The 25472-nt window shown below is 43.0% G+C and overlaps 2 protein-coding genes across 5 annotated transcripts in view; both read right to left on the reverse strand.

The window, feature by feature from the left end:
• Positions 1-2711, reverse strand: part of TMOD1 (tropomodulin 1) — an 83302-nt gene extending 80591 nt beyond the window's left edge. The window contains exon 1 of the mRNA XM_059141481.1: positions 2550-2711. The gene's annotated coding sequence lies outside the window, so the exon portion shown is untranslated. The remainder of the gene's footprint in view (positions 1-2549) is intronic.
• Positions 2712-6943: 4232 nt separating this feature from the next.
• The window catches only part of TDRD7 (tudor domain containing 7), a 75076-nt gene continuing 56547 nt past the window's right edge, over positions 6944-25472 (reverse strand). For all 4 annotated transcript variants that reach the window (XM_059141820.1, XM_059141818.1, XM_059141819.1 and 1 more), the window contains 5 exons: positions 19183-19317; positions 16580-16690; positions 14336-14838; positions 10168-10328; positions 6944-7409 (listed from right to left, as the gene is read on the reverse strand). In XM_059141820.1, the coding sequence (XP_058997803.1) occupies positions 7189-7409; positions 10168-10328; positions 14336-14838; positions 16580-16690; positions 19183-19317 (1131 nt within the window). In that variant the 3' untranslated portion in view covers positions 6944-7188. The remainder of the gene's footprint in view (positions 7410-10167; positions 10329-14335; positions 14839-16579; positions 16691-19182; positions 19318-25472) is intronic.

Below are 25472 nucleotides of genomic sequence, written 5' to 3' on the forward strand. Positions count from 1 at the left end.
CCAGCATCCCCTCACTTCATACCCACAGCAACCAACCCATGTGGAACGGGTCTTGTTATCGTCCCCATTGCACAGAGGAGGAAACTGAGGCCGAGACAGACAGGCTGGGTCACTGGCCCCCGTAACGCAGTGGCAAAGCCCATGTTTGATCCCTTTGCAAGGCCCAGTCCAAAGTCACCCAAGACCACGTGCCAGTCCTGGTGGCCCCTTCCCAGTCCTCAGCCCCTCTGTCTTTCCTTAGCAATGGCCACTGCCGACCTCTCTCCCCACCTCCGGCCTGGGAAACTACTTTCTCCTACTCCTTCCCTCCTCTTCACGGTGGTGGTGGGGGGTGTCCCCCTCTTAGTTTTATCCCTGGCTCTTCACTTTTCTCAGGCTAGCAAGTCTTCCAAGGGAACCTCTGAGCCCTCTTAACCCCAGATCTCGTGGGGACCATTCTGCCCACCCCCTCACAGCTCAAGGTCACTCAGAATGGGTGGCAGAGTTGGGGTGGGAGCCAGGAGTCCTAACCTCCAGGTCAGTCCAGCTCCTGTTACTCGGAGCTGCCACTAAATACCTACTCCCTGTTTTTCACATTTTAGCTGAGCGGCAGCAAGCAGCCCTACCCTGGGTGAGGGAGAAGGTGTGAGGCCCTGATAATGTGGGGCGGAGGCTATTTTTGGAGGACACTGGCTTTCCACTGCGGCTGGGAGTAACTTGCCGGCCAAGCCAGACAAAAACATGAATTTGTAAGATGGGCTCATGAAAGGGAGTAAAAACACCAAATGACAACATTCCTTGTTTTCACTCTGTTTGTTGCATGGCTCAGATTGATGCAGCTCTGGCTGTCTTCATTCCCCCTTACTTCTTTATCAGGGAGGCTTTGAGGTCTAGGGAAAATGTATAATAGGAAGTAAAGTTGAAGCAAAAATGAAATTTCAGAATGAGGGCGCTATTGTCTGAGCAGCGGAAAGTTCTGGACAGCAGCAGCTCAAAAAAGAGGGGGCACTGGTGGGGCGCTCACAGATCACAAGACCTGCCCTAAGAGCAGCAGGAAGGGTCAGGAAAGAGACAGGAAAGGCTAGTGGAATCTGCAGGCCTCCTGGCCTGCCCAGCAGGACGTGACCTTGAGCAGGGGGTCCTGTGACCCTTGATAAAGAATGAAATAGCTGTCCTCACTGGGAGAAAGATGACGATTTGGGGGGGTGCTCCCTCTGAGGGTCCTGAACCCGAGTTAGGGTCTGGTTCGGATACGGAAAAATTGGGGCTAGGTCATCTTCAAGAATCTGAGAGAGTGAATGAAGGTGGAGACCACTTGCAGGGTAGGTGTAGCAGGAAGGGGCTGGGTGGCTGGGGGGTGGCGTGGTGCTTGCGTGTCTCCGAGGCCGCATCATAAGCACTGTATAGACGGGGAAATTGAGGCCAGGGAGCAGCTGGACTGGAGCCTGTGGTCCTGCCCAGTTCGTCGGGTCTAAGGCTGTTTGACTCACAGGCTGCTTTGTGAGGGTGATGGCTGCTCCCCAGCAGAGGCGTCCGTAATTACCGTGGGACGCTCTTCCTGGACGTATACGGCACAGGCTATTCCGAGGGCTCTCGTAGGTCCCAGTATAGGCCTGAGTCAGAGGGACTGCCTAAGTGTCCGGTTTCCATCACGCCCCAGGCTGTGCGCGGCTGGGCCCCGGCGTCCCAGGGCAGAGCCAGGGAACAGGTGTGGGGCAGAGCCAGTGGTCAAGAGCGCACCCTGCTGCTCTCACCGCCCAGACTCCTAGCTCCATCACCCGAACCAAACCCTGCCCTTACGAACGGGGCCACTGAGGACCAGAGAAGGGAGTGGGCTCGCCAAGACCACCCCGTGAGATGGCGACAGCGAGGGGGTTTCTGCCTCCAGACTCCTGCCCGCTCTCCCTCGGCACGAAATGCCTGCATCGTGGTGAGTTCAACCGCGTCAGCTCCCGTAGTTCGGGAAACTTTTCCTGTCACCAGCTGGCGCAGGAACCTCGGTTCCTCGTCCACCAAGCACGAACGCCCCACTCCCACCCCCAAACTCTCGGCAGCGGGGAAGGGCCACGCCTCGTGCCGGGCTCCGTCGGGCAGCACCTGTCCCCGGCAGAGCGCCCGCCGGCTCAGAGCCCCGCGGCGCGGGTGGCGAGTGGCAAGTGACGAGCGGCGGGGGTGGCCGCTCCGCCCGGACCTCCGCCCGGACCTCCGCCCGGACCTCCGCCCGGACCTCGGCCCGGACCCCCAGCCCGGCGCCGCTCTCCGAGAGCGCACGGGTCCTTCCGCCGCTTACAGACGCGGCGCCGGGGGGGCCGGAGACGAGAGCGCCGCGGCTGGGGCCCCGGGAGCCTAGGGGCGCCGACGCAGCGCGGGGCTCCGGACCCCGAGACCAGCGCTCCCCAGACCGCGAGGCAACCCGAGGCGGCGGCTATTTATAGAGGGAGCCACGCTCAGTCCCTCTTGGCGGCGGCGGCGACAGCTGAATATTTTGCCCAGATATGGCTGGGGCCCCGGCGCGGGGGCAGGGAGCCCCGCGAGCGTGAGTGGTACCCCGGGCCGGGTGGGGGGCTTACCGGGCCGTAGAGCCGCGGGGACGCGCGCGGGCGGCGACGGGGCGAGCGCGGGCGGCAGGCGGACGGGAGCTGGCGGCGGCTGGCGGGCGGGCGGGCGGGCGGGCGAGCGCAGCGCGGGGCTGGACAAGCTCCCGGGCGGCCGCGGGCGGGCGCTGTGGACTCCGGGGGTGGGAGCCAGGGGCGGGCCCGGCTCCGCGCTGTCACCGCGCCCCGCCCCGCCCCGCCCTCCGCCGCCCTCTCCCTCCGCCGCCCTCTCCCTCGGTACCTCTCCCTCCGTACCTCTCCCTCCACTCGGGGGCGCCGGGGCGCCGCGCACCGTCCCCAACCGGGGAGCAACGTCCGCTGGGGGCAGCGCTGGGCAGGGGCCGGGGCGCCCCGAGGCTTGGTTCCGCGGACAGACAGGTGTGGATAGCCCCGAGTCTCGGTCTCGGTTTCCCCACTTGTACCGGGAGGAGTTTAAGCGGCGGTAGAGGTGTCTGGGAAAAGGTGGGCAGATATGCATTCCTCCGGCGTCTGCGAAGTAAGAATCCGGAGGTCTTTGGATGGAGCAAACAAAGCCAGCTGCTGCATCTTTACTCTTAACTACAGCAACCACCTGTCCCATCTTACCGGCCGCCCAGCTAGGCGTGGTAGGAGCCGAAGCTTCAATAACGATCATTTTGTGAGCCCATAGTGCCAAAAGAGTCGAATGCATTCTCTCTATTCCTAGCAGGAATGGAGTGTCCAAAACACCGACTTAAAATACAAAACCAAAATAAATAAATAAATAAATAAATAAATAAATAAATAAATAAAAATAAATTTTAAAAAATCCACTTTCTTAAAAGGCTAATATGTTTTCCAGAACAAACCACTTAAGACCAAATAAAAACTTTGTTTAAATTTTTAAAATGTCCCATAAGGGGCGCCTGGGTGGCTCTATGGGTTAAGCAGCTACCTTGGCCTCATGTCATGATTCCCGGGCTCTGCCCGAATCCAGCTCCTCGCTCTGCCGGGAGCCTGCTTTTCTCTCTCCCTCTGCCTGCCTGTTGCTCCCCCTGCTTGTGCGCTCTCTCTCTCTCTCTTTGTCAAATAAATAAATAAAATCTTTAAAAATAAAATGGCTCATAAAAAGGAATTCGTGTTGATCAGAGGGTATGGTTTCTAATTATTATGGGAAAGTTTCTTGTGGAGTAGACCCTAATAATGTTACTCTTTCTAATCCTGGTGTATTGGGGCCCCTGGGTGGCTCAGCCAGTTAAGCCTCTGCCTTGGGCTCAGGTCATGATCTCTGGGTCCTCGGATGGAGCCCTGCTCATGCTCTCTCAAATTAATAAATTTTTAAAAATCCTGGTGTATGGATTACTAATGAAAAATGTTCATTTTTGTTTTTGTAAGTCTTGTTTCCCACAAAAATGTATTCCTACATTAGAAAACCCTCACAGTTGTAAGAGAAGTCTCTTTTTAAGGGGCTGTGTGCCATGCATTTTTAAATAAAGCAATGATTTATTTCAGGTTATTTTAAAACCCTTTTTTTGCTGTGGAATCAAACATTTAAGAGAAGTTATCACATGAACACCTGTTGCAACCACCAGTCAAGAAACAACATAGCCAGCAGCTCAGAAACCAACCTGTGTGGGTCTGGGTCACAGCTCCCTCCTAAGATGATTGGCTCCTTGACTACTACCATAATCATTTCCTTGACTGCTTTTCCTCCATGGTTTGTCTCCATTTGCCTGCGTGGCTTCATGTGGCTGTAGTGTGTTTCCTTTCATGGCTGTAGAGGTTTCCACTGCATGAATATACCACAGGTTTTTAAAAATGTACTTTACTATTAATGGACATCTGTTTCTAGTTTTAGCTACAGGCGATAGCGCTGCTGTGAACATTCCTTACTGGTATCCTCCAGCACAAGTGCATGAGTTCTTCAATAATTGGAATGAACAGAAGTTGAAACATTGTCGCGGTTCCCAGAGTGGTAGAGGTATCTCACTGAAACTTGAATTTCCATTTCCCATGTCCTAATGAGTTGAGCAGCTTTTCATGTTTATCCGCCAGTTGGACTTCCTCTTTGTGAAATGTTTGTTCAAATTTGTTGCCATTTAGTGCTCCCTTCCTTAGCCCATATACTAAAATTGGAACAAATTTGTTGCCATTTTGTTTCTGGATTGTCTTTTGGTCATCTAGTATATTTTAGATAAATTCCTCCACTGTGTAATTGCTTATACACCACCATCATAATACCTTTGGACAAACAGGTCTTCTTCATTTTAACATAGTCTAACATATCAATATTTGCCTTTATTGTTAGCCCTTTGTCCTATATAGGTCATCTTTCCTACTCCTGGATTATCAAGGTGCTGTCCTGTGTTATCATCCCTCCTTAGACTCTCATTCAGGCTTTGAATCCACCTGGAATCAACTTGGAATATGGTATGAGGCCAAGTTTCATTGTCAAATTGTCCTAGCACATTAATTTTTCATTTACATCAACAACACAATTGCTTTATTTTAAAAAGTAATGGGGGGCGTCTGGGTGGCTCAGTGCGTTAAAGCCTCTGCCTTCAGCTTAGGACATAATCTCAGGGTCCTGGATCAGGCTCTCTGCTCGGCGGGGAGCCTTCTTCCTCCTCTCTCTCTTTCTGCCTGCCTGTCTATCTACTTATAATCTCTGTCTGTCAAATAAATAAATAAAATCTTTAAAAAGTAATAGAAGCATTTCTAAAGTCAGTGAAATAGAAACCACCTCTTCTTTATCTGTAGGCAATTTGAGGATTTTTGTTGGTTTTTTTTTAAAGGAAAGAAATCATAATAAAATACATTCACACTACTTTATTTTACTTAAATGTTTGTATGTCAAGATATTTTTATTTTATCCTAAATGATTATTTAAATCATTGGTGTAAGCAGTCCTGAATTTTAAATCTCTTTAATTAAAAATATTAAATAAAAATTTTAAGACATTAGATGATTTCAACATGTTTTACATGAAAAACATCAAATATATGGTCTTTTTCTTTTTGCTCTCACTTTTCCTAGATTCTCTCAAACAAAAATAAGCAAATGACTTTGAGAATTTTTATCTCCAGCCTGGTCTTCTCCCCTGAGGAGACTCCACATTTTTAATAGTTTATGCATATCCTCACAGAGACCTACTGACTTAAACTCAGGATGTTTAAAAATCAAAATTTTCAGTTTCCCAAAGGGAGTAAGGGTCATCATCCTAGCCTCTCAGACTTTAAGACTTGGCTTCACTTTTCAACATTTCCTTTTTCCTGTCTTCTGGACCTAAAATGTCAGTACTAAAAATTCTAATTAAAAACTTCAAAAGAACTTAACTTTCTTTCTTCATTCCCATTGCTACCCTTTTAGTCCAGGGCCTTGCCCCTCTCATTTTTGGACCACTGCCTAAGAAGGCCTCCAACCTACCTACCGGCCCATCCTGTCCATCAATTAGTGAGCATATCCTAGGTGCCTGATGTGTTCAAGATATCATTCTATCTGTTGTGGAAGATACAGTGTGTTCTGGACTCTGCTGCACAGGCTCACAAGAGCTGCTTGGGCATGTCTTTCCCCAACTCTACATTCAGTGATGTCACATTTTTAGTGGGAACTCAACAATGGTGGGAGTATTTACATGGGAATCATCAGATACTGGGAATCAAGGCTTACTCTCTGCCCACGCCCCCCAGAACCAACTGTCAAACATTTACAACACTGGAGAGATGACTAAGACCCCTCCCTCCTTTGAGCAGCTCACAGTCTGGCTAGGGTAATGGGTGCACAGACAACTAGCTGTATACTATAAGCCCAATGAGGTCTGGGCACCAAGAGGGGCATACTGAAAGTGTAATAGAGTAGGAAGGGCACCAAGGAAGGCTTCGTGATCAGCCTGCGACGTCGGGGAGGAGACTGGCCAATAAAACCAGTGGCGGGGGCAGGGAGGGTGGCGGGGGAGAAGGAGCAACAGGCTGAAGAAGCAGAATAAGCATGCTTCGGAGGCGAGCAAGGCCTGCTGTAGAATATAGTCCTGGGTGTACAGCCTGGAGTTCAGGAGCCAGATAAAGGGCCAGTGTGGCTGGTTAGGGACCAGAGGGCAATGAGGTTGAGTAGGGAGACTGGAAGGCATGGACTCTCTGGGCAGTGAGGTGCCACTCAAGATTTGGGGTAAGGGACAGGCTTTGAGGTTCACCTGGGCTGCTTCCCTATAGCACCACCAGCAATGCTAATGTGCTAGACATTCAAGATAGTCTTCACATGGACTGATGGTCACTTGCTTTGGGACGTACCATTACACCAGGGTTAAATCACAAATTTCTCACAGTAAAGGAACACATCATCACCCAGAAGACATGAATAGAAAGGGAAACCCTTCATCTTAAGATCATAAAGCCTAGAAATGATGAGGCAGTCAGTTTTTATATTGATAAACATTTTATTCTAATATTATAGTAATAATTCAAGTGCAAGTTTCTTTGAAAAGTCAACTCTGTTAAAACAAAACTTGTTAAATATCTTTCATCAAACAGAAGCGTATTCTTTTCAATCCCCACAGCAGTCAGAGCTCTGTAGCAGAGACAAGGTTTCTTTTTTAAAAGCCTACTACATTTTGTTATTGCTAAAAAATCTGAATTAGTTGTCAACGTCTCAGAAGCAGTGATTAATTAACTTTTGAAAGCTCTACCAGATACTCTGACATAAAATCATGAATCCAGATATCTGTGTCTGGCAACGATGTGTCCACTAAATAGACCACTACTTTCCGGTCCCAAGGGTTAGCATTTTCTATAACTGTCTGCACCAATGCCACCAGAGGTTTCTTCTCCACATGATTTCGAAATACCATCGAAGCCTCCTCAGACCACTGGTTGCACTTCACCCCTAGGAGAAAGACAGGGAGTACAAGGATCAGTGAGGGGTTGGAGGAGACTTTCTTTTATCCATAATAATGGAAAACTATTCAGTCAATTCTAAGGTAGCTGGAACATACCAGGTTAGACATGCCTAATGAAAAAAAAAGAAACCCAGTTGCTCGACAATCTTTGAACAGTCCATTTATAATAGTTTCCCTATTCTGAACAGGATTACTTCTGTAAACCTTTACCTACAGACAAAATTTTCAGTAAGATTTATTGCTGTGTTATGAAATGAAGTTATAATAACTAGTGCCCATTTCCCTATATAAAGTACATGTAGATTTAAACTGATAATGGACATAACCAAAGGGAATAAAAGATCAATAATATCTGTAACATTGTGTGTCAGCTACATTCAACTAAAATAGAGTATCAGTGATCTCAATGACATGTCTCTTATTTACAAACTGTTTTTCCTGATGAACCAGATATAGAGGAGGAGGAGGAAGAGGAAGAGAATTCATATACTTAGAGTTTACTGATTTTTCAAAATTATATACAATATCATGACAAAAGCACTGGATTGAAAGTCTGGAGACCCCGTTTACCATTCTCGGCTCTTCCTTCCTCTATCGCGTGGTATGATCTTGGGCAAATCAACTGGCCTCTCAGGCTTCAGTCTATTTATAATAAAATAAACTGATTGGGCCAGATTAACTGTAAACCCCAATGTATTTCTAAATCACTATGACTTTTAAGCTTGAGGGCTCAAGTTAGAGAATTATAAATTAGAATTCTAAATTAGACTTTAAAACAGAATTGAGATAATATGTGTATTTTTTCAAAAAATATTGGTAAACTAACATGAATTAAGTCCACATATACTAGATTAGAGAAACCATAAATGATGTCCCATAGTGATGAAGGCCTGGGAGTTTCACACATAATTTGCCCGATCTGCCATCCACGTAGTGAGTGGGCTGTGTTCTCTGAGAGCAGGAGAAGCCTAGAGCAGCCACCACGCTGCTCCTTCCTGACCCAGTACAGAATCGTCCTCGTTTCGGGGAGAAGTGGATAAAATGGGGGGGCTGGCAGAGGGCTAGGCACATAGTAAGTGCGGGGGATGGTCAGCCACAGTGCTGGCTATGGGGATGATGGTGCCACACACCTGTTCCTCACAGTGACACCCTCTCTGGACAGTCTGACTGTCGTGTTTAACGACACATTAGCAAAAGTTGAACATTCAAAACTCAAAATAAAAAAAATGTGATCATTAAATCTGAAGAAACCCTTTAGAGATCTGAATTCCAAGCAGTCTGGTGCTAGCCATGCTCACCTGCAAATGTCATTTTTGGTTCATATCTAACTACCATGGGCATTTCCTCTGAAATCTAGCAGGAAGGAGACACAAAGAAACCAAAAAAATCCTTCAAAATAACACTATATATATAGATATCAATAGCTCTTAATAAAAGCTGGTCAAAAATTACAAAAAAAAATCTAGATACATAATTTCTTTCATTTCCAAAATCAAATCACTTCTGTGCTAAGTGTACGGGAGGAGCCAGGGGAAGGAATCAAGGTGGAACGTGTGGTCAAACCTCCAGTTTCCCAGCACAGCAGGATGCAGGGAGCACCAGATGGCTGGCAGTCTGCATCCTCAGCCCTCTGGCTCCATACTCTCTGCTAATGCTGACAGGCCCTGGGTGAAGCACCATGGAGCTGTGCACGTTCCCCACCAGCGGAATACACACAGCCAGCTGCCAGCATCTGTACTGTCAAAGAAACCTAACTGGACAGGTTTACTTAGGTACCTAAATAAGTACCCCTGTACACCCACCAGCTTACATCCTCAGATGTTTTTTATTTTTTAAAGATTTATTTGAGAGAGAGAGCATGTATGAGCACGTCAGGGAGGGACAGAAGGGGAGACTCAAGCAGACTCCCCGAGGCGGGGCTTGATCTCAGGACCCATGACATCATGACCTGAGTTGATATCACTGATTGGATGCTCAACTGAATGAGCCACCCATGTGCCCCAACAGCCTCAGATTTTAATAATAATAGTCAGTAGGCCTTGTAAATGTGGTGAAATCACATACTTGCATGCTGTTAATTGCAATGCAACTGGAAACTCACCTGGCCATAAAGAGGGTCATATTCTATGACCTAAGAATGTTTTCTAATTGTAGAAACCTATTATGTATTTGTATTCTAATTCATACACTGTCATCACATATTAATTGAGCAGTGTGCTCCTCCTATTGGTTACTGAGGTTGTTTCACTGCTTTTGTGTTTGTTTTGGCTAGTGCACACAGCTGCAGGTGTCTTCATAATATTACACTAAGTATAAATGACCTAAAGGCTTAACAAAAGGAAAATATTAATTAGACAGAATCTTTTGCAGCTATTAAACATCACTATCAAGACTGTCAAACAAACACACAAAAAGTAGTTAGGACCAAAAAAAAAAAATGCTGAAAAAGAAGAAAGCAGCATGCAAGACCATCCCCATGCTAAGGTGACAGCTTTAGGAATACACCCTATGCCAGACCACAGACACAAAGGAACATGGGAAAATAGAAGCATCAGATATAGTAGGAGGGCATGATGGGTAAGAGATGATTAAAAGTTGCTCCCAATAGGGCCAGGAAGTTGTTTGCCAAAGGAAAAAAGAAAAGTTACCTCAATAGGGCCAGTGTCTGTGTGCTCCCCAAGTGCCCAAGACAAAATGACACCATACACCACGTGGTGGTACAAGTTCAAATTCTACAGAAATTACCTGCAAGTTGAGCTGTGACAGCTTGAAAGGGCAGCTTCCGGAACATGTCCACCAGGGGCTGCACCTTCCTTATGTTGACGAGTTCGTGCTTGCCATAGTCCAGCTCATACACAGACACCAACCCGTTGGTCAGAATTCCTTTTAAAAGCACCCGGTGCCACCTAGATGTGCATTGGATTAAAAAGGAAAGAAAAATATGCAAAGTCAACATCTGCTTTATGGGTAACAATGTATGATAAAAAGAAATAGGAATGTAAATGACGTTTATTGAAATATGGAACTGTACTGTCTTCGAAGTTTTAAAAGAGATTGCTTCTTCTTACCCTAAAGGTTACCATTCTCTGCTTTGCCATCAGCTCATTTGATGGAGTCTGTTCACTCAACCCCTGTCTACAGGCCTTGTGGGGCTAGTGCAGGAACCAAACACTGAAACCAGTGTCCACCACTAAACAGACTCAAACAGATGGAGGCTGATTGGGACAAGGCAAGGAGATCCCTTCACTCTGACAGGGGCACAGAGGCAGCCACAGATCTGAGATAAGAGATATGTGTGGTAAATGGGCAGAGGGAGGCAAGCAGAACCAGGCCAGGCTGAAGACACTCATGAGAAGAAAAGGCACAGAAGATTCTACAGGGCATGGCAACTGGGAGTGGGGCAAACACCACAGCAGAGCAAGGAGGAATGTGTGAAGGAAGACGAAATCGGACCCAGGGGAGAGTGTGGGAAGAGATTACAAAATGTTCTGAATGCAAAGGTGACAATTTTAGTCATGCCAGGTGAGGACACTGGAAAACAAAATAAAACAAAACAGGAAGTCCAACCCATTGCCTGGAATAAAGAACCTGGAAAGGATAGGAGAGTATGAGGGAAGAAGAACATGCTTTCAGATCTGGAGTTCAAGGTGCCAGAAAGAAATTTATATGAATGCATTTTTTTCTCCTCTGGGCCTACACTCATCACCATTACAATTAGAAAAGCTTAGACTTCAAAGTTAAAATACGAAAGGCCTGCAATCTTGATTACATGATTGAGGAGTATTAGTACACTAAGGAAAGGAGGATGGGTTGTAACATCTAAAAGGTAAGCGTCCAAAGGTAACGTCCATGCGCCTGCGTGGCGTGAATTGGGGCCCACTTTGGATGGCAGGCCCAGCCACCCTCTAAAACAGGTTCGTTAGCTATAAGCCCCGAGCCCAGTGCAACAGCTGGGCTGGGGCTGGCCAGACTGGACTGATTCTCAGCACCCTGGTGGAGAATGGGTCCAGGAAACCCCCAGAGCTGCTTTAGGGTGAACTCTAGTAAGAAAGCTACAACAAGGCCAATTTGGGGAACTAGTGACTGGGGGCTTTGGGTGGAAACTCCAGAAACCTTCAGATAAGCCCACAGTGCAGCAAGCAATAATCCATGAGTCACAGAGACAACAGGAACACAGAAAGGTATCATTATAAGTATATGAATTTGGGGACCAACAGACTTGGGCTGGAGACCCCCTGAGGCCATGTTCCAGTGATGTCATCTTGGGCTTCTATTTAACCTCTCTGAGCCTCAGTTATCTCATGTGCAGTATTTAATTTTAACTCAGCAGAAACCATATATATAAAGTTCCTAGCACATGACTAGGCACATCACAGGTGCTTGGCAAATGTTAGCCATCATCATCGTTATTATGATTATTACTAAAATGAAGATAAGCTGTGTAAACACAAGCACATCAGACCAGATTACAGAGGAATTTTCATCTGTGAACGTGCCAGTTTGGTGCAGGTTGCTAAATTTGTGTAAGTGCAAAAGGAGATAAAAATATTTGGTCTTCACCTCTAGCATTATCTTTAAATTGCACAGGGCAAATACTGTGGTCTGTACCTTTTATACAGAGGTACTAGGAGGTACAAAGCAGTGAGGGGAGAGCTAGCAGAGGACATATGTATCCTGCTTCTCCATAGCTTTTAATTTTCAACACTAATAGCTTAGCTAAAGTCTTCTGTTTGGACTAGATTACCAATTTCAGTGCAAGGCCACTTGTGAGTCATCTGGAGAGTTTGTTAAAAACACTGATTCTGGGGTTCCGCCCCCCAGAGATTCTGATTCAGGATGTCTGGGGTGCAGAAGGAGAATTTAGGCTACTCCTAGCCAAGATGGATTTGGAAACCACTGCCATCAACAGTGTATGTGACATTCCTAAGCCTTAAGTTACCACAGTTGGGAACAGGGCTTGGTAAATAGTCCTGGGGTATAGGCAAGATAGAACCTCAACACTTTACGCTGACTGAGTTCATGAAGTTTAAGAAAATACTGGATAATCTGTTTTCAAATGTAAGACATCCTTGATGACCTAGAGACGAATGAGCTGGTTAAAGTCCCAGAGCTGGGACAGGGCTGTTGGGACTCCTGTGGGGAGGAGGCTGAGTCTGAAGCACCACACTATGGGGTCTCCAGTCTAGGGATTCTCCTTGCCCCAAGTAGGACCTCCCCACTGCTAACTAATTACCATTGCTCTGGCCCTCAGATAACAGTTAACATTAGTTTCCTTTAAACTGTGATTAAATTATTGTGATGAGTTCTGATGTAGGCAAATTTGCACCAGTGATGCTCCTGGGTGGAATTAAACCCACACATGCTTACAGTTGCAAAGAATGTGACATAGTAAAAATGGGTTTTTTGAAGAGGAAAAGCTTGTGACATAGAAGCTGAATGGTTTTTAAAATGAGGGCTATGATACTTTTCACTCCTAAGAGTTAAAAATTAGGGTTTTTTCCCTCATGAAAATAACAAAATTTTACAAATGCCTATGCTTGATATCTTAGGAACAAACAAAAGCATTCTAAAAAAAAAAAATTTAAAAAGTCGTGTGACCTTTCAAGCTGAGTTCTGGGGTATGTGTGTGTGGTGGGGTTAATAGTTCTTTGTGTGTGGTGTCATCACATAAGCTTGGTCAGTTCCCCTGAGAAAGCTGGTAAAGGAGACAGGACACGGGTTGGTTGTTCCTTTTTCCAGGGCTTCTGTGACCTGGTAGCCCACAGAGTGTGGTGCTTGGGCTTCCCTGGGTTGGAGCCAGCCCATACCTGCTTCAGGAAAGGGGGATGTGGAGCCGAATGTGAACTGTGAGAAACGGACTACAGTGCTACACAAATGAGGGACTGTGGTTCTCACTGTCCAAAGGCTGAAAGCCGGAGCAGTGAACTACGCATTGTTTTGCCTCATAAAAGGTGGAGGAAGCTCTCTGGGAGCAGCGGGCAACATATATCAAGAATCTTGTAGTCTTTGAACAAGTCATTTCTCTTCTGGGAATCTATCTCAGAAATAAATCATCTGAGACGTGAACAAAGATTCATGCTCATTGTTAGTTACAATAGTGAAACATCTGGGAGGGGAAAAACCTACATAAGAGAACGGTAAGTAAATTGTGATTTCTCTATATGGTGGACTATGACTCAGCCATTAAAAATGTTTATGAAGAAATCTTATCACATGGAAAAATGTTCCCAAGATTTTGTGAAGTTATAAACGGAGGTGTGGAATTATATATAATAATACTAGAAAAGAACTAGAAGAAATACATAAGCAGTTGAACAAAGTTGAACAAAAGTTATGTCTGATTTTCTTATACTTTTTTGCATTTTCTAAATTTTCTACAATAAGCATTTAGTTTTTAAAATTTAAAAATCATTCACTTAAAAAAAGTTATTTTCTGAATAAACCATATTTTATCTAATAGAAAAGGAGAAAAAACATTTAAACCTGCATTTTAGATATAATTAGGCTTTAATAGGAATTTAACATACGGTCATTAGATTTTTAGATAAATGACATCATTTCAACTATGAAAAATGGCATAATGGGGCGCCTGGGTGGCTCAGTTGGTTAAAGCCTCTGCCTTTGGCTTGGTTCATGATCCCGGGGTCCTGGGATTGAGCCCTGCATCGGACTCTCTGCTCAGCAGGGAGCCTGCTTCCTCCTCTCTCTCTGTCTACCTCTCTGCCTACTTGTGATCTCTGTCTGTCAAATAAATAATAAAATCTTTTTTAAAAATGGCATAATGCATTAGTCTCATTTCACATTCAAAATTCCCATCTGTGCAGTTCAAACTCCCCCTGCAGGGATTAAGGACTCTTGGTATCACTCTACACATTTTTCTTAGTAGGATAAAATGCTTTGTCCAAGGACCTACTTATTTTCCACTTTTGCAGCGTACACTTGGTCTTTCTCCACGGCTATGTGGCGCTCCTCAGACACGCTGTAGTACAGAATCATCTCTTCCATCAGAACTTCCAGCTTGTGTATCTCCTGCCAGGGCTGGATGACAAAGTAGCCAGGGTGACAGGCCACAGGCACGTACACATCCATGTGCTCCCCTGGCTTTGACAGGTGGACGGGAGGTGGCAGTTCCTCCGTGGAGAAGGAGCTGCTGTGGTCTACCACGGACTTCTTGATGGCATCTGTGAGGTTCTTTCTGAAATTCTCTCCAGTGTTGCCCAGAACGGGGGTGCCACCACTTTTGCTGTTGGGAGAGCTAGTTCCACTGGATACGGCACTCAAAAACACATCCTTCTGATGCTTCCACAAGTCTGCATTTGTGATCTGGCGATTGATGCTGCGGTGAGGATCAGGGAAGTTCTTGGGGGTAAATAAATAAATATGTGCGATGCCTCTGGTTTCGTCCACTTTTGTGACCTTTGGAAAACACAGAAGACATTTCTACAAATCTAATGAATTCCAAGAGGCAGTTATAATATTAACCTTGAGTATTAAAACAGTATTTTGCAAGAAGCCCCAGCTTGCTAAAATTCATTTTACTGAAGGTAAGAGAAATGATCTATGACGGCTATAGTAGTGGACAGGCGCTTAGTCTAGACAGGCGAAGAGTCTAGATGCCGGCAGCTGGCTTACAGAAATGAAAACTTCATTAACCTCTAAAAAATGAGGATCTCTTGTAACCCACCAGAGGTCATTATCACTGAGATGGAGTCTACATATCATGATAAAAAGCTTTTTAAATTAATGACATTTAAAAACACTCAAAGTAAAAAGAACAGTGTGATGAACCCTCATGTGCTCATGTCCCAACTTTAACAATAAAAACTGGTCACACAAGAATGACAAGATGTTCCATGTGCATTCCACCCAGGCTGTTGTACCCTTAGACTGGGAAGCAAGGGATGAAGCTTTGACATTCACTGTACTGTTGGGGACCTCTGGTCCAAATGCCTTGTTTGGTCGTAATATCTGCCCCCAGTTACATGGGAGGAAGGGAACCTAGGGAGAAAAAGAGCAAACAAACTACACAGTTTTGCCCAGGAGACCTTCGTCTCATCGACTGACAACTGGGCTTCTAGAGCTGTACGTCCCATGGTATGGGTGCCCGGCTCCTCTGGTTTACCCTGGGAATGACAAAAATAAGATGCTTCCAGCCACACTGATCTCTTACCAAATAGGGCTGGGACTGAAAGACAGGAACAGAGGCTTGAGACAGGGAGATAAGGCAATCCATCTATAGTAATTTACTTAAAAATATTTCTCCTAGCAAAATGAATCTATTTAAATTAATTAGCACTTCAAAGTACTACAAATGAATGCCTGCTAATTTATTTTGATACTTATGATACAGAAGTGCCATTTCAAAAATCAACCATTCAAAAACATTTTTATTGAATACCCAACACTCTGGCTTTAAGATCTTAAACCAGAGATGAGAAAACAATATTCCTTATCATGTGGCAATTGAAGGATATAAAATGGTAATTAAGTGTATTATTGTATAAACATAAGAAAATCCATGTGAGCTAGAATAATTTAGAGATTTTCATGAAGATATTTCTCAAGGACATTTCACGGTTAAATGCTTATATAAAATAACATTGCTTTCATTAGTTAAAACAGAGAAATACCTTACCTTTCTATTCTCGGAAATGAAAGCAATGTTTTTGATATAGAGGTGCAAAAATACAGAGAGAGAAATAGGAGCTCGTGAAATAAAGCAGTTTAAGAAAACTTTAAAAAGCAGAAGCAGGATTATAAGCAAATGATTTGCTTATAAGCCATTCTACTCTAGGGAAAAAAAGGAAGACATAGAAGACTATTTAAATGATCTTTAGAAACATTTATCAAGAGATAGATGGTCCCTCTGTTGGGAACTTAATTCATTGAGAAAAAATAGGAGCACAGAACTATCTCTGCTACCTTATTAATAGTGGAAAAATTATATGAAGGGCTTGAAAGTAATATTGGAGAATAGGATAAATTCTTAAAAATCAAATCCTGAAATATCTTATCACACGTGTAACCAATCTCTTAACTATGACAGGGTATCAGATCTGAAAGCATTAGCTTATGGTAAGATAAAATTCTCTCACAGAAAAACAGATGAGCCCTTCTGGCTGACAGCTCCCTTTCCAAATGTATTAAGAGAACTAACCTTAATGCTACAGTCCGAGCAATTCAAAACAGAATCTCTCAGCCAAAGCACAGCATCTGGTGTCCACATGCCAATAGACTGTGGAAGATCTGCTAGACAGCACTTGATAGCCTGGAAAGAAAACATGATGGAAGAGCAAACACACCATCTTAAAATAGGTACTGATCAGCAACGCCCATGTTATTTTCCTGTAAATCGCAACAGCGATAGCCACTGATGACGATCGCACTCTTGGGGTAGAGTGTCTGCTATGTTCCTGGCTCTGCTTATTTGTCCTCTGCTGTCTTTACTCCTGTTACGAGCCACGGCTCACACCAGGCACTTCACATACTTATCTTATGATAATTCTGCTTATGGGCCAATGTTGTGAACCCATTTTACAGATGGTGAAATGGAATTAAAGAGCCTAACTCGCATCGGATCACAAAGTTGGGGAGACAGGTTTGAAACTTACATTTAAGTCTTCCCTCTAAGTGCAACTGAAAAAATGAAGTGTCATTTGGATGAAATGACCCTAGTTGCAAAAATCATTTCAGAGGCCGACATGCTTCATTCAGCAGTTCCTGAGTACCTGTCGGTGCCAGACATTTGTGGTCACCTTTGGAAGGAGTTGTAATGAGAGTTAAGGAGGGTATGAAAGATTGAAATTCATAGATACCTAGATGCTTCATTTTCCTCAATGCCTTTTATGTTCCACCATCACAGCACCAACTTCTGTAGAATGGCTGCAGCAGGGAGTAAAAGGTGACCCTAGGGACTCATGGAAGCCTTGAATTGTTTGAGGCAATTATGTGATGGGAAGAAACCCATTTTCAGGATTCCTGGATTCCTTCTTTCCTCTCTAACTCCTGTTCTTCTTTGGGGGCTCCGGGTCTCTCACTGTGCCCCCAGATGAGGTATTTTTCTTCGTGGTATTTTTTCTTATAGCAGAGAGAGCAGGCTCTTCCTGCCTGCAGGGGCCAGGTGGCAATGAGGGAGCAAGACAGACCAGATGCGGCCAGCACGCTGGTGAGCAGGGGCCCTACAAAGCACAATGCCACTTCCCAAGCCCCGGCAGAGCACTGCCCCATTGAGGAGAGTGCTCGATATAGTCACATTTTTTCAAGTTTGTCAGGAGAAGCTAGAAGTCGGGATTTTTGTGTGAAATTTTCTGAGTTTTAAATCTTGTTAACCAATTCACAGTTTCAAACACTGTAACAGCCAATAGTCCAAACCCAATATTTATGGGTCAGCTTGGGCCTACAGGCCGTCAGTTTGCTATTCTGACTTAGACCTCTTGGGGAGATGTTGTCAGCCAGAGGCTTGGCCCAGCTGGCTCTTCAGATTCCCCCAACTTTGTATCTATGGGATAACAAATCTAGACAGGATTTATAGGGGAAAAAAATGGAGTGGCTTTTAACACTGTAGCACAAAGAAAGTACAATTGTGTGGCCTTCTGACAATCAGAGGCAGAAGGATGGATGTCCTTTCCCTTCCAGCTGGGGAGCCTTTTCCAGGTGAGGCTGGCCGTGGGTGGATGTTCTAACAAGGGGAACCAAGTGAAAGTGGCATTTAACGATTTTCAGTATTGTGGCTGAGCAACAATAAGAGTAAAAGTGATTTTGAAAATTGGCTTGAACACAAGCTCCAAAGCTTTTCTGTACTAGTCATTTTAGAACAGGCAGTGGTGACAGGAGTGAGAGAAGGTACAAAAGCCATGCTAATTATGGTCAAGCACCTTTTACTCACTGAATTTTGATGGTAAAAAATATCTTCTGGCAAATATAAGTCAAGCAGCCTTTTGAAATGATAGGTTGTTGAATGATTTTATTAAAAAAAAAAAAACCTACTGTTTTCTGTACAAAATCCTCTATTTCTCCTAAAGGTAGGAAATAGTTTTTAACAATTTTAATTCAAAATAATGCAAAAATTCTAATTATTTGAATTTTTATTAATGGAGGAAGATTAGGCAGAAATTAATCTTTTTACTTAAATCTATGGGGGGAAAACTCATATAAGAAAATGGTTGAATGTAAACAGGTTTCTTAAGAGAATGGCTACTTAATTAAACTAAGAATTCTAGGAGTAGAATTTTCTTATAAGATCCTGAAGCTGTATAGAAGTCAGCACTGGCATCTAATTATTAAAATGGAATCTCTGGGGCGCCTGGGTGGCTCAGTGGGTTAAAGCCTCTGCCTTCGGCTCAGGTCATGATCCCAGGGTCCTGGGATCAAGCCCTGCATCGGGCTCTCTGCTCTGCAGAGAGCCTGCTTCCTTCTCTCTCTCTGCCTGCCTCTCTGCCTACTTGTGATCTCTGTCTAATAATAAATAAATAAAATCCTTAAAAAAAAATAAAATGGAATCTCTAACTGGACAACTTAGCCTAATGATACAACATAATTGAAAAAAAAAACACTTATCAAACAATATTCTGTAAGTCTGACTGCTCTTCTTGTCTAAGTCAAATTTTATGTCTGAAAACCAGTAAACAACCATTTCTATTGTTTTTATAAACTTGGGCTTCACTCATTATCAAGATCAAAACTGAGGGGGTACCTCACAACATGATTACAAATATAGCCAGATCTCTTTCAGCAAATCCCCCAGCTTGTAACATACAATACCTGAGGTGGTATCACAATTATTTCTTGTAGAAATCGGGGGGGGATTTCCCTGAGTTCGGACACTTTCACAGATGTCACAGTGCCAGAGTCCAGGAACTGAACATCAAGGGCCCGGCTGCTGTGAACGTTCGTGATCTGCAGTGAGACAAATGTTGGTTAATTTATAAGCATACTCAAAAGGTCAAGACACGTCTATGCCATTACATTTGTATAACTCTAAAATGCACATAAGAAGGAACAAAGAAAGTATTAATTTTCTTATTTTTTCATTTTAAATTTAAATTCAACTAGGTAACATATAATGTATTATGGGTTTCAGAGGTAGAGGTCAGTGATCCATCAGTCTTATAATATCCAATGTTCACTACATCACATGCTCTCCTTAATGGCTATTACCCAGAGATAGAGGATCAAGATGGTGTAGGAGTAGGAGACCTAAATTTCGTCTGGTCCCAGGAATTCAGCTAATCATACTTATCAAATCATTCTGAACACCTACAAACTCAACAGGAGATTGAAGAGAAGAAGCAACTCTGTGAACAGAAAAGTGACCACTTTCTGGAAAGTAGGACATGAAGAGAAATTAATCTAAGATGATATATGGGAGGATAGACTGCAGGGGGAGGGGCCAGCTGCCAGCAAGTGAGAGCGCAGCAGAGTACAAAAGCAAAACTTTAGAAGTCTGCTCCATGGAGAGACATTGCTCCAGTGGCTAAGTAGGGGGTGGAGTCTTCACTGGGTCTGTGTGGTCTCAGGACCCTTGGGTGTCTCAGAAAGATCAGGATTGTCAGAGTGTGGCAGAGCTCCCAGGTATTGAAGTGGGGAGACCGACTACAGAGACGGAGCTGGGGAGTGAGCTCTCAGCTTGGAGTTGCCATAAACCATGATCAGAGGCACAGTTGGGCCACTACTTTTCAAACAGGGACCCCATATGTGGCAGATCCGGGGAGAGTGCCCCCACTTCCTCCTCTGGGAGGAGTGGCACAGGAGCATGCTGCAGGAATCTGCTGGGTTTGGAGACTCCAAATGGGGCATGAGTCAGAGATAGAAACACTTGGTCACAGGCTGGGTGAGCACGGAGTGCAGGTAGAGACCAGGGAAATAGGCATGATTGATGTCTTTCTCTTTCTCACTGAAGGGGGGACCCCGAGCTCTTGGCAACTCTGGGCCGGAGATTGGGAGGCCACCATCTTCATTCCTGTCCTCCAAAGCTGTATGGAAAGCATTCAGGGAACAAACCCTACCGAGAGCAAACCCAAGCAGATTACTTTGCCCAGCCCCTGGCAAGGGCGGTATAATTCTGCCTTGGGCAAAGACATTTGAGAATCACTGCAACAGGCCCCTCCCCCAGAAGATAAGCAAGAACTTCCAGCCAAGACCAAGTTCACTGATCGAGAACTGTGGAACTCCAGAGCTCAAGGAAAGCAACACATAGAATTCATGGATATTTTTCCCCCATGATTTTTTAGTCTTTCAAAGTTAAATGTTTTAAATTTTAGTAATTTTTTCTTATTCTATTTTCCTCTTTCCTATTTTAACCAATTTAACCATTTAATCTTATCAATAACTTTTAAAAATCTTTCTTAATTTTCATTTTTATAGTCATATTCTATCCCTTCATTGTATTTAAACTTATTTTTTGTATACGTATAAGTTTTTCTTTCATTGAAATTTTGGGACACAGTTTCTTCCAACAGACCAAAATATACCCTAAATCTAGCATATGGCTTTGTTCTAGTCTCCAGCCTGATCACATTCTTTCCCTTTTATCCCCCAATGAACTGCTTATCTTATCAATTCCTTTTTAAAAATCTTGTTTAACTTTCATCTTTACAGTCATATTCCATTTCTTCCTCATGTTTACCCATATGTAGATAGATAGATAGATATGTATAACATATATCTATACAAATATAGGTATATGTTTTTCTTTCTTTAAGATTTTGGGAGGTAGTCTTTTCTAATAGACCAAAATATACCCAAAATCAAGTGTATGGCTCTGTTCTATTGACCAGCCTAATCATTTATATATATATTTTTCCCTTTCTTCTCCCTCCAATTTTGGGTCTCTTCTGATTTGGTCATGGTACATTTTTCTGGGATCGTTGTTACCCTTTTAGCATTTTGTTCTCCCATTCATCTATTCTTCTCTGGACAAAATGACAAGGCAGAGAAACTCACCTCAAAAAAAGAACAAGAGGCAGTACTGACTGCTAGGGATCTAATCAATACAGACATTAGTACGATGTCAGAGCTAGAGTTCAAAATGATGATTACAAAGATGTTAGCTGGGCTTGAAAAAAGCATGGAAGATACCATGCCGGTTTCCCTTTCTAGAGAAATAAAATATGTTTCTGGAGAAAAAAAAAGAACTAAAATCTAACCAAGTTGAAATCAAAAAAGCTATTAATGAGGTGCTATAAAAAATGGAGGCTCTTACTGCCAGGATAAATGAGGCAGAAAGAGAAAATTAGTGATATAGAAGCCCAAATGATGGAGAATCAAGATGCCCAGAAAAGGAGAGATAAACAACTACTGGATCACAAGGGGAGAATTCGAGAGATAAGTGATACCATAAGACAAAACAGTATTAGAATAATTGGGATCCCAGGAGAAGAAGGGGGGGTGCAGAAGGTATATTGGAGAACATTATAGCAGAGAATTTCCCTTATTGGGCAAAGGGAACAAGCATTAAAATCCAGGAGGCACACAGAACCTCTCACAAAATCAATAAAAATAGGTCAACATCTTATCATCTAATAGTATAACTTACAAGTCTCAGAGACAAAGAGAAAATCCTGAAAGCAGCTCAGGACAAAGGTCTGTAACCTACAACAGTAGAAATATTAGATTGGCAGACCTATCCACAGAGACCTGGTAGGCCAGAAAGGACTGACATGACATATGCATAGCACTAAACAAGAAAAATATGCAGCCAAGAATCCTATATCCAGCTAGGCTGTCATTGAAAATAGAAGGAGAAATGAAAAGCTTCCAGGACAAACAAAAGCTAAAAGAATTTGCAAACACCAAACCAGCCCTACAGGAAATATTTAAAGGGGTCCTCTAAGCAAAGAGAGAGCCTAAAAGTAACAGACCAGAAAGGAACAGAGACAATATACTGTAATAGTCACCTTACAAGCAATATAATGGCACTAAATTCATATCTTTCAATAGTTACTCTGAATGTAAATGGGCTAAATGCCCCAATCAAAAGACACATGGTATCAAAATGGATTTTTAAAAAGACCCATTGATATGATATCTACAAGACAATCATTTTAGACCCAAAGGCACCTCCAGATTTAAAGTGAGGGGGTGGAAAACAATCTACCATGCTAATGGACATCAAAAGAAAGCTGGGGTGGCAATCCTTATATCAGATAAATTAGATTTTAAGCCAAAGACTATAATAAGAGATAAGTAAGGATACTATATGATACTTAAAGGGTCTGTCCAACAAGAAGATCTAAAAATTTTAAATATCTATGCCCCTAACATGGGAGCAGCCACTTATACAAACCAATTAATAACAAAATCAAAGAAACACATCGACAATAATACAGTAATAGTGGGGGACTTTAACACCCCCTCACTGAAATGGACAGATCATCTAAGCAAAAATTGACAAGGAAATAAAGGCTTTAAATGACACACTGGACCAGATGGACATCACAAATATATTCAGAACATTCCATCCCAAAGCAACACAACACACAATCTTCTCTAGTGCCCATGGAACATTCTCCAGAACAGATCACATCCTGGGTCACAAATCAGGTCTCAACTGGTACCAAAAGATTGGGATCATTTCCTGCATATTTTTAGACCACACTGCTTTGAAACTTGAACTCAATCACAAGAGGAAAGAACTCAACTACCTGGAGGCTAAAGAGCATCCTACTAAAGCATGAATGGGACAGCCAGGAAACTAAAGAAGAATTTTTAAAAATTCATGAAAACAAATGAAAATAAAAACACAACTGTTCAAAATCTTTGGGATGCAGCAAAGGTGATTCTAAGAGGAAAGTATATAGCAATACAAGCCCTTCTCAAGAAACGAGAAAGATCTCAAATATACAACCTAACCCCACACCTAAAGGAACTGGAGAAAGAACAGCAAATAAAGCCTAAACCCAGGAGGAGAAGAGAAATCATAAAGGTCAGAGCAGAAACCAATGAAATAGAAACCAAAAGAAGAGTAGAACAGATAAATGAAACTAGGAGCTGGTTCTTTGAAAGAATTAATAAGATTAATAAGTCCCTGGCCGGACTTATCAAAAAGAAAAAAGACCCAAATTAATAAAATTGTGAATGAAAGAGGAGAGATCACAACCAACACCAAAGAAATACAAACAATTAGAAGAACATATTATGAGCAATATACACCAGCAAATTTGACAATCTGGAAGAAATGAATGCATTCCTAAAGATGTATAAATTACTAAAACTGAACCAGGAAGAAACAAAACACCCGAACAGAGCCATAACCAAAAGGGAAATTAAGGAGTAATCCAAAATCTCTCAACAAACAAGAGCCCAGGGCCAGAAGGCTCCCAGGGGAATTCTACTAAACATTTAAAGAAGAATTAATACCTATTCTCCTGAAACTATTCAAAAAAATAAAAATGGAAGGAAAACTTCCAAATTCATTTTATGAGGCCAGCATTACCTTGATCCCAAAACCAGACAATGACCCCATCAAAAAAGAGAATTACAGACCAATATCTGTGATGAACATTGATGCAAAAATTCTCACCAAAATACTAGCCAATAGGATCCAACAGTACATTAAAAGGATTATTCACCACAACCAAGTGAGATATATTCCTGGGCCGCAAGGTTGGTTCAACATTTGCCAATCAACTAATGGGATACAATACATTAATAAAAGAAAGAACAAGAACCATATGATCCTCTCAAAAGAGGCTGAAAAAGCATCTGACAAAGTACAGCATCCTTTCTTGATCAAAACACTTCACAGTGTAGGGAAAGAGGGTACATACCTCAATATCATCAAAGCCATCTATGAAAAACCCACAGTGAATATCATTCTCAATAGGGAAAAACTGAGAGCTTTTCCCCTAAGGTCAGGAACATGGCAAGGCTGTCCACTATCACCACTTCTATTCACTATAGTATTAGAAGTCCTAGCCTCAGCAATCAGACAACAAAAAGAAATAATAGACATCCAAATAGGCAAAGAAGAAGCCAAACTCTCAATTTTTGCAGATGATATGCTTAAAGGGTCTGTCCAACAAGAAGATCAAAATACTCCACTCCAAAACTAGTAGAACTCATACAGAAATTCAGTAAAGTATCAGGATATAAAATCAATGCATAGAATTCAGTTGCATTTCTATACAGCAACAATAAGACAGAAGGAAGAGAAATTAAGGAGTCGATCCCAGATGTCAATCAACAGATGAATGGATAAAGAAGATGTCACACACACACACACACACACACACACACACAAAATATTATGCAGCTATCAGAAAATTAAATCTTGCCATTTGCAATGACATGGATGGAACTAAAGGCTATTGTGCTAAGTGAAAAAAATCAATCAGAGAAAGACAACTATCATATGATCTCAGTGATATGAGGAATTTGAGAAACAAGACAGAGGATCAGAGGGAAGGGGAGGGAAAAATGAAACAAGATGAAACCAGAGAGGGAGACAAACCTTAAGAGGCTCTCTGTCTCAGAAAACAAACTGAGGGTTGCTGGAAGGGAGAGGAGTGGGAGGGAGAGGGTGGCTGGGTGATGGACACTGGGGAGGGTATGTGCTATGGTGAGTGCTGTGAATTGTTTAAGACTAATGAATCACAGACATATACCCCTGAAACAAATAATACATTATATGTCAATAAAAAAAAAAAAAGAAGGTACAGGCACTAAATAAAGCTTAGACAAGTTACAATGTCAAGAACAAATACATCATTTAAACACAGGATCTGCTTTTCATTAATCATTCTCCCTTCCCTAACTTTCTACATATCACTAAGAGAATGAACATTTTGGTTACCTCCAAGGCAGACAATGGACAATTTGATAGGAAAACAAAAATAATACTAGATATTCATCTAAAGTATTTGACATATGCCAAAAAGGTATTTTGCCAAAAAGGAAGAACCTGATGTGACACAGGAAGAAACTGAAGCTGTCAGACGCTCTATAAAATGTGGCTACTCTAGAAACAGAGCTACCCTAAGTCCCAGAAATTGCATTATTTGGTATTTATCCAAAGGATACAAACACAGGGATTTGAAGGGACATGTGCACCC

This window comes from Mustela lutreola, chromosome 12 (genome assembly GCF_030435805.1).
Source record: "Mustela lutreola isolate mMusLut2 chromosome 12, mMusLut2.pri, whole genome shotgun sequence".
NCBI lineage: Eukaryota > Metazoa > Chordata > Mammalia > Carnivora > Mustelidae > Mustela > Mustela lutreola.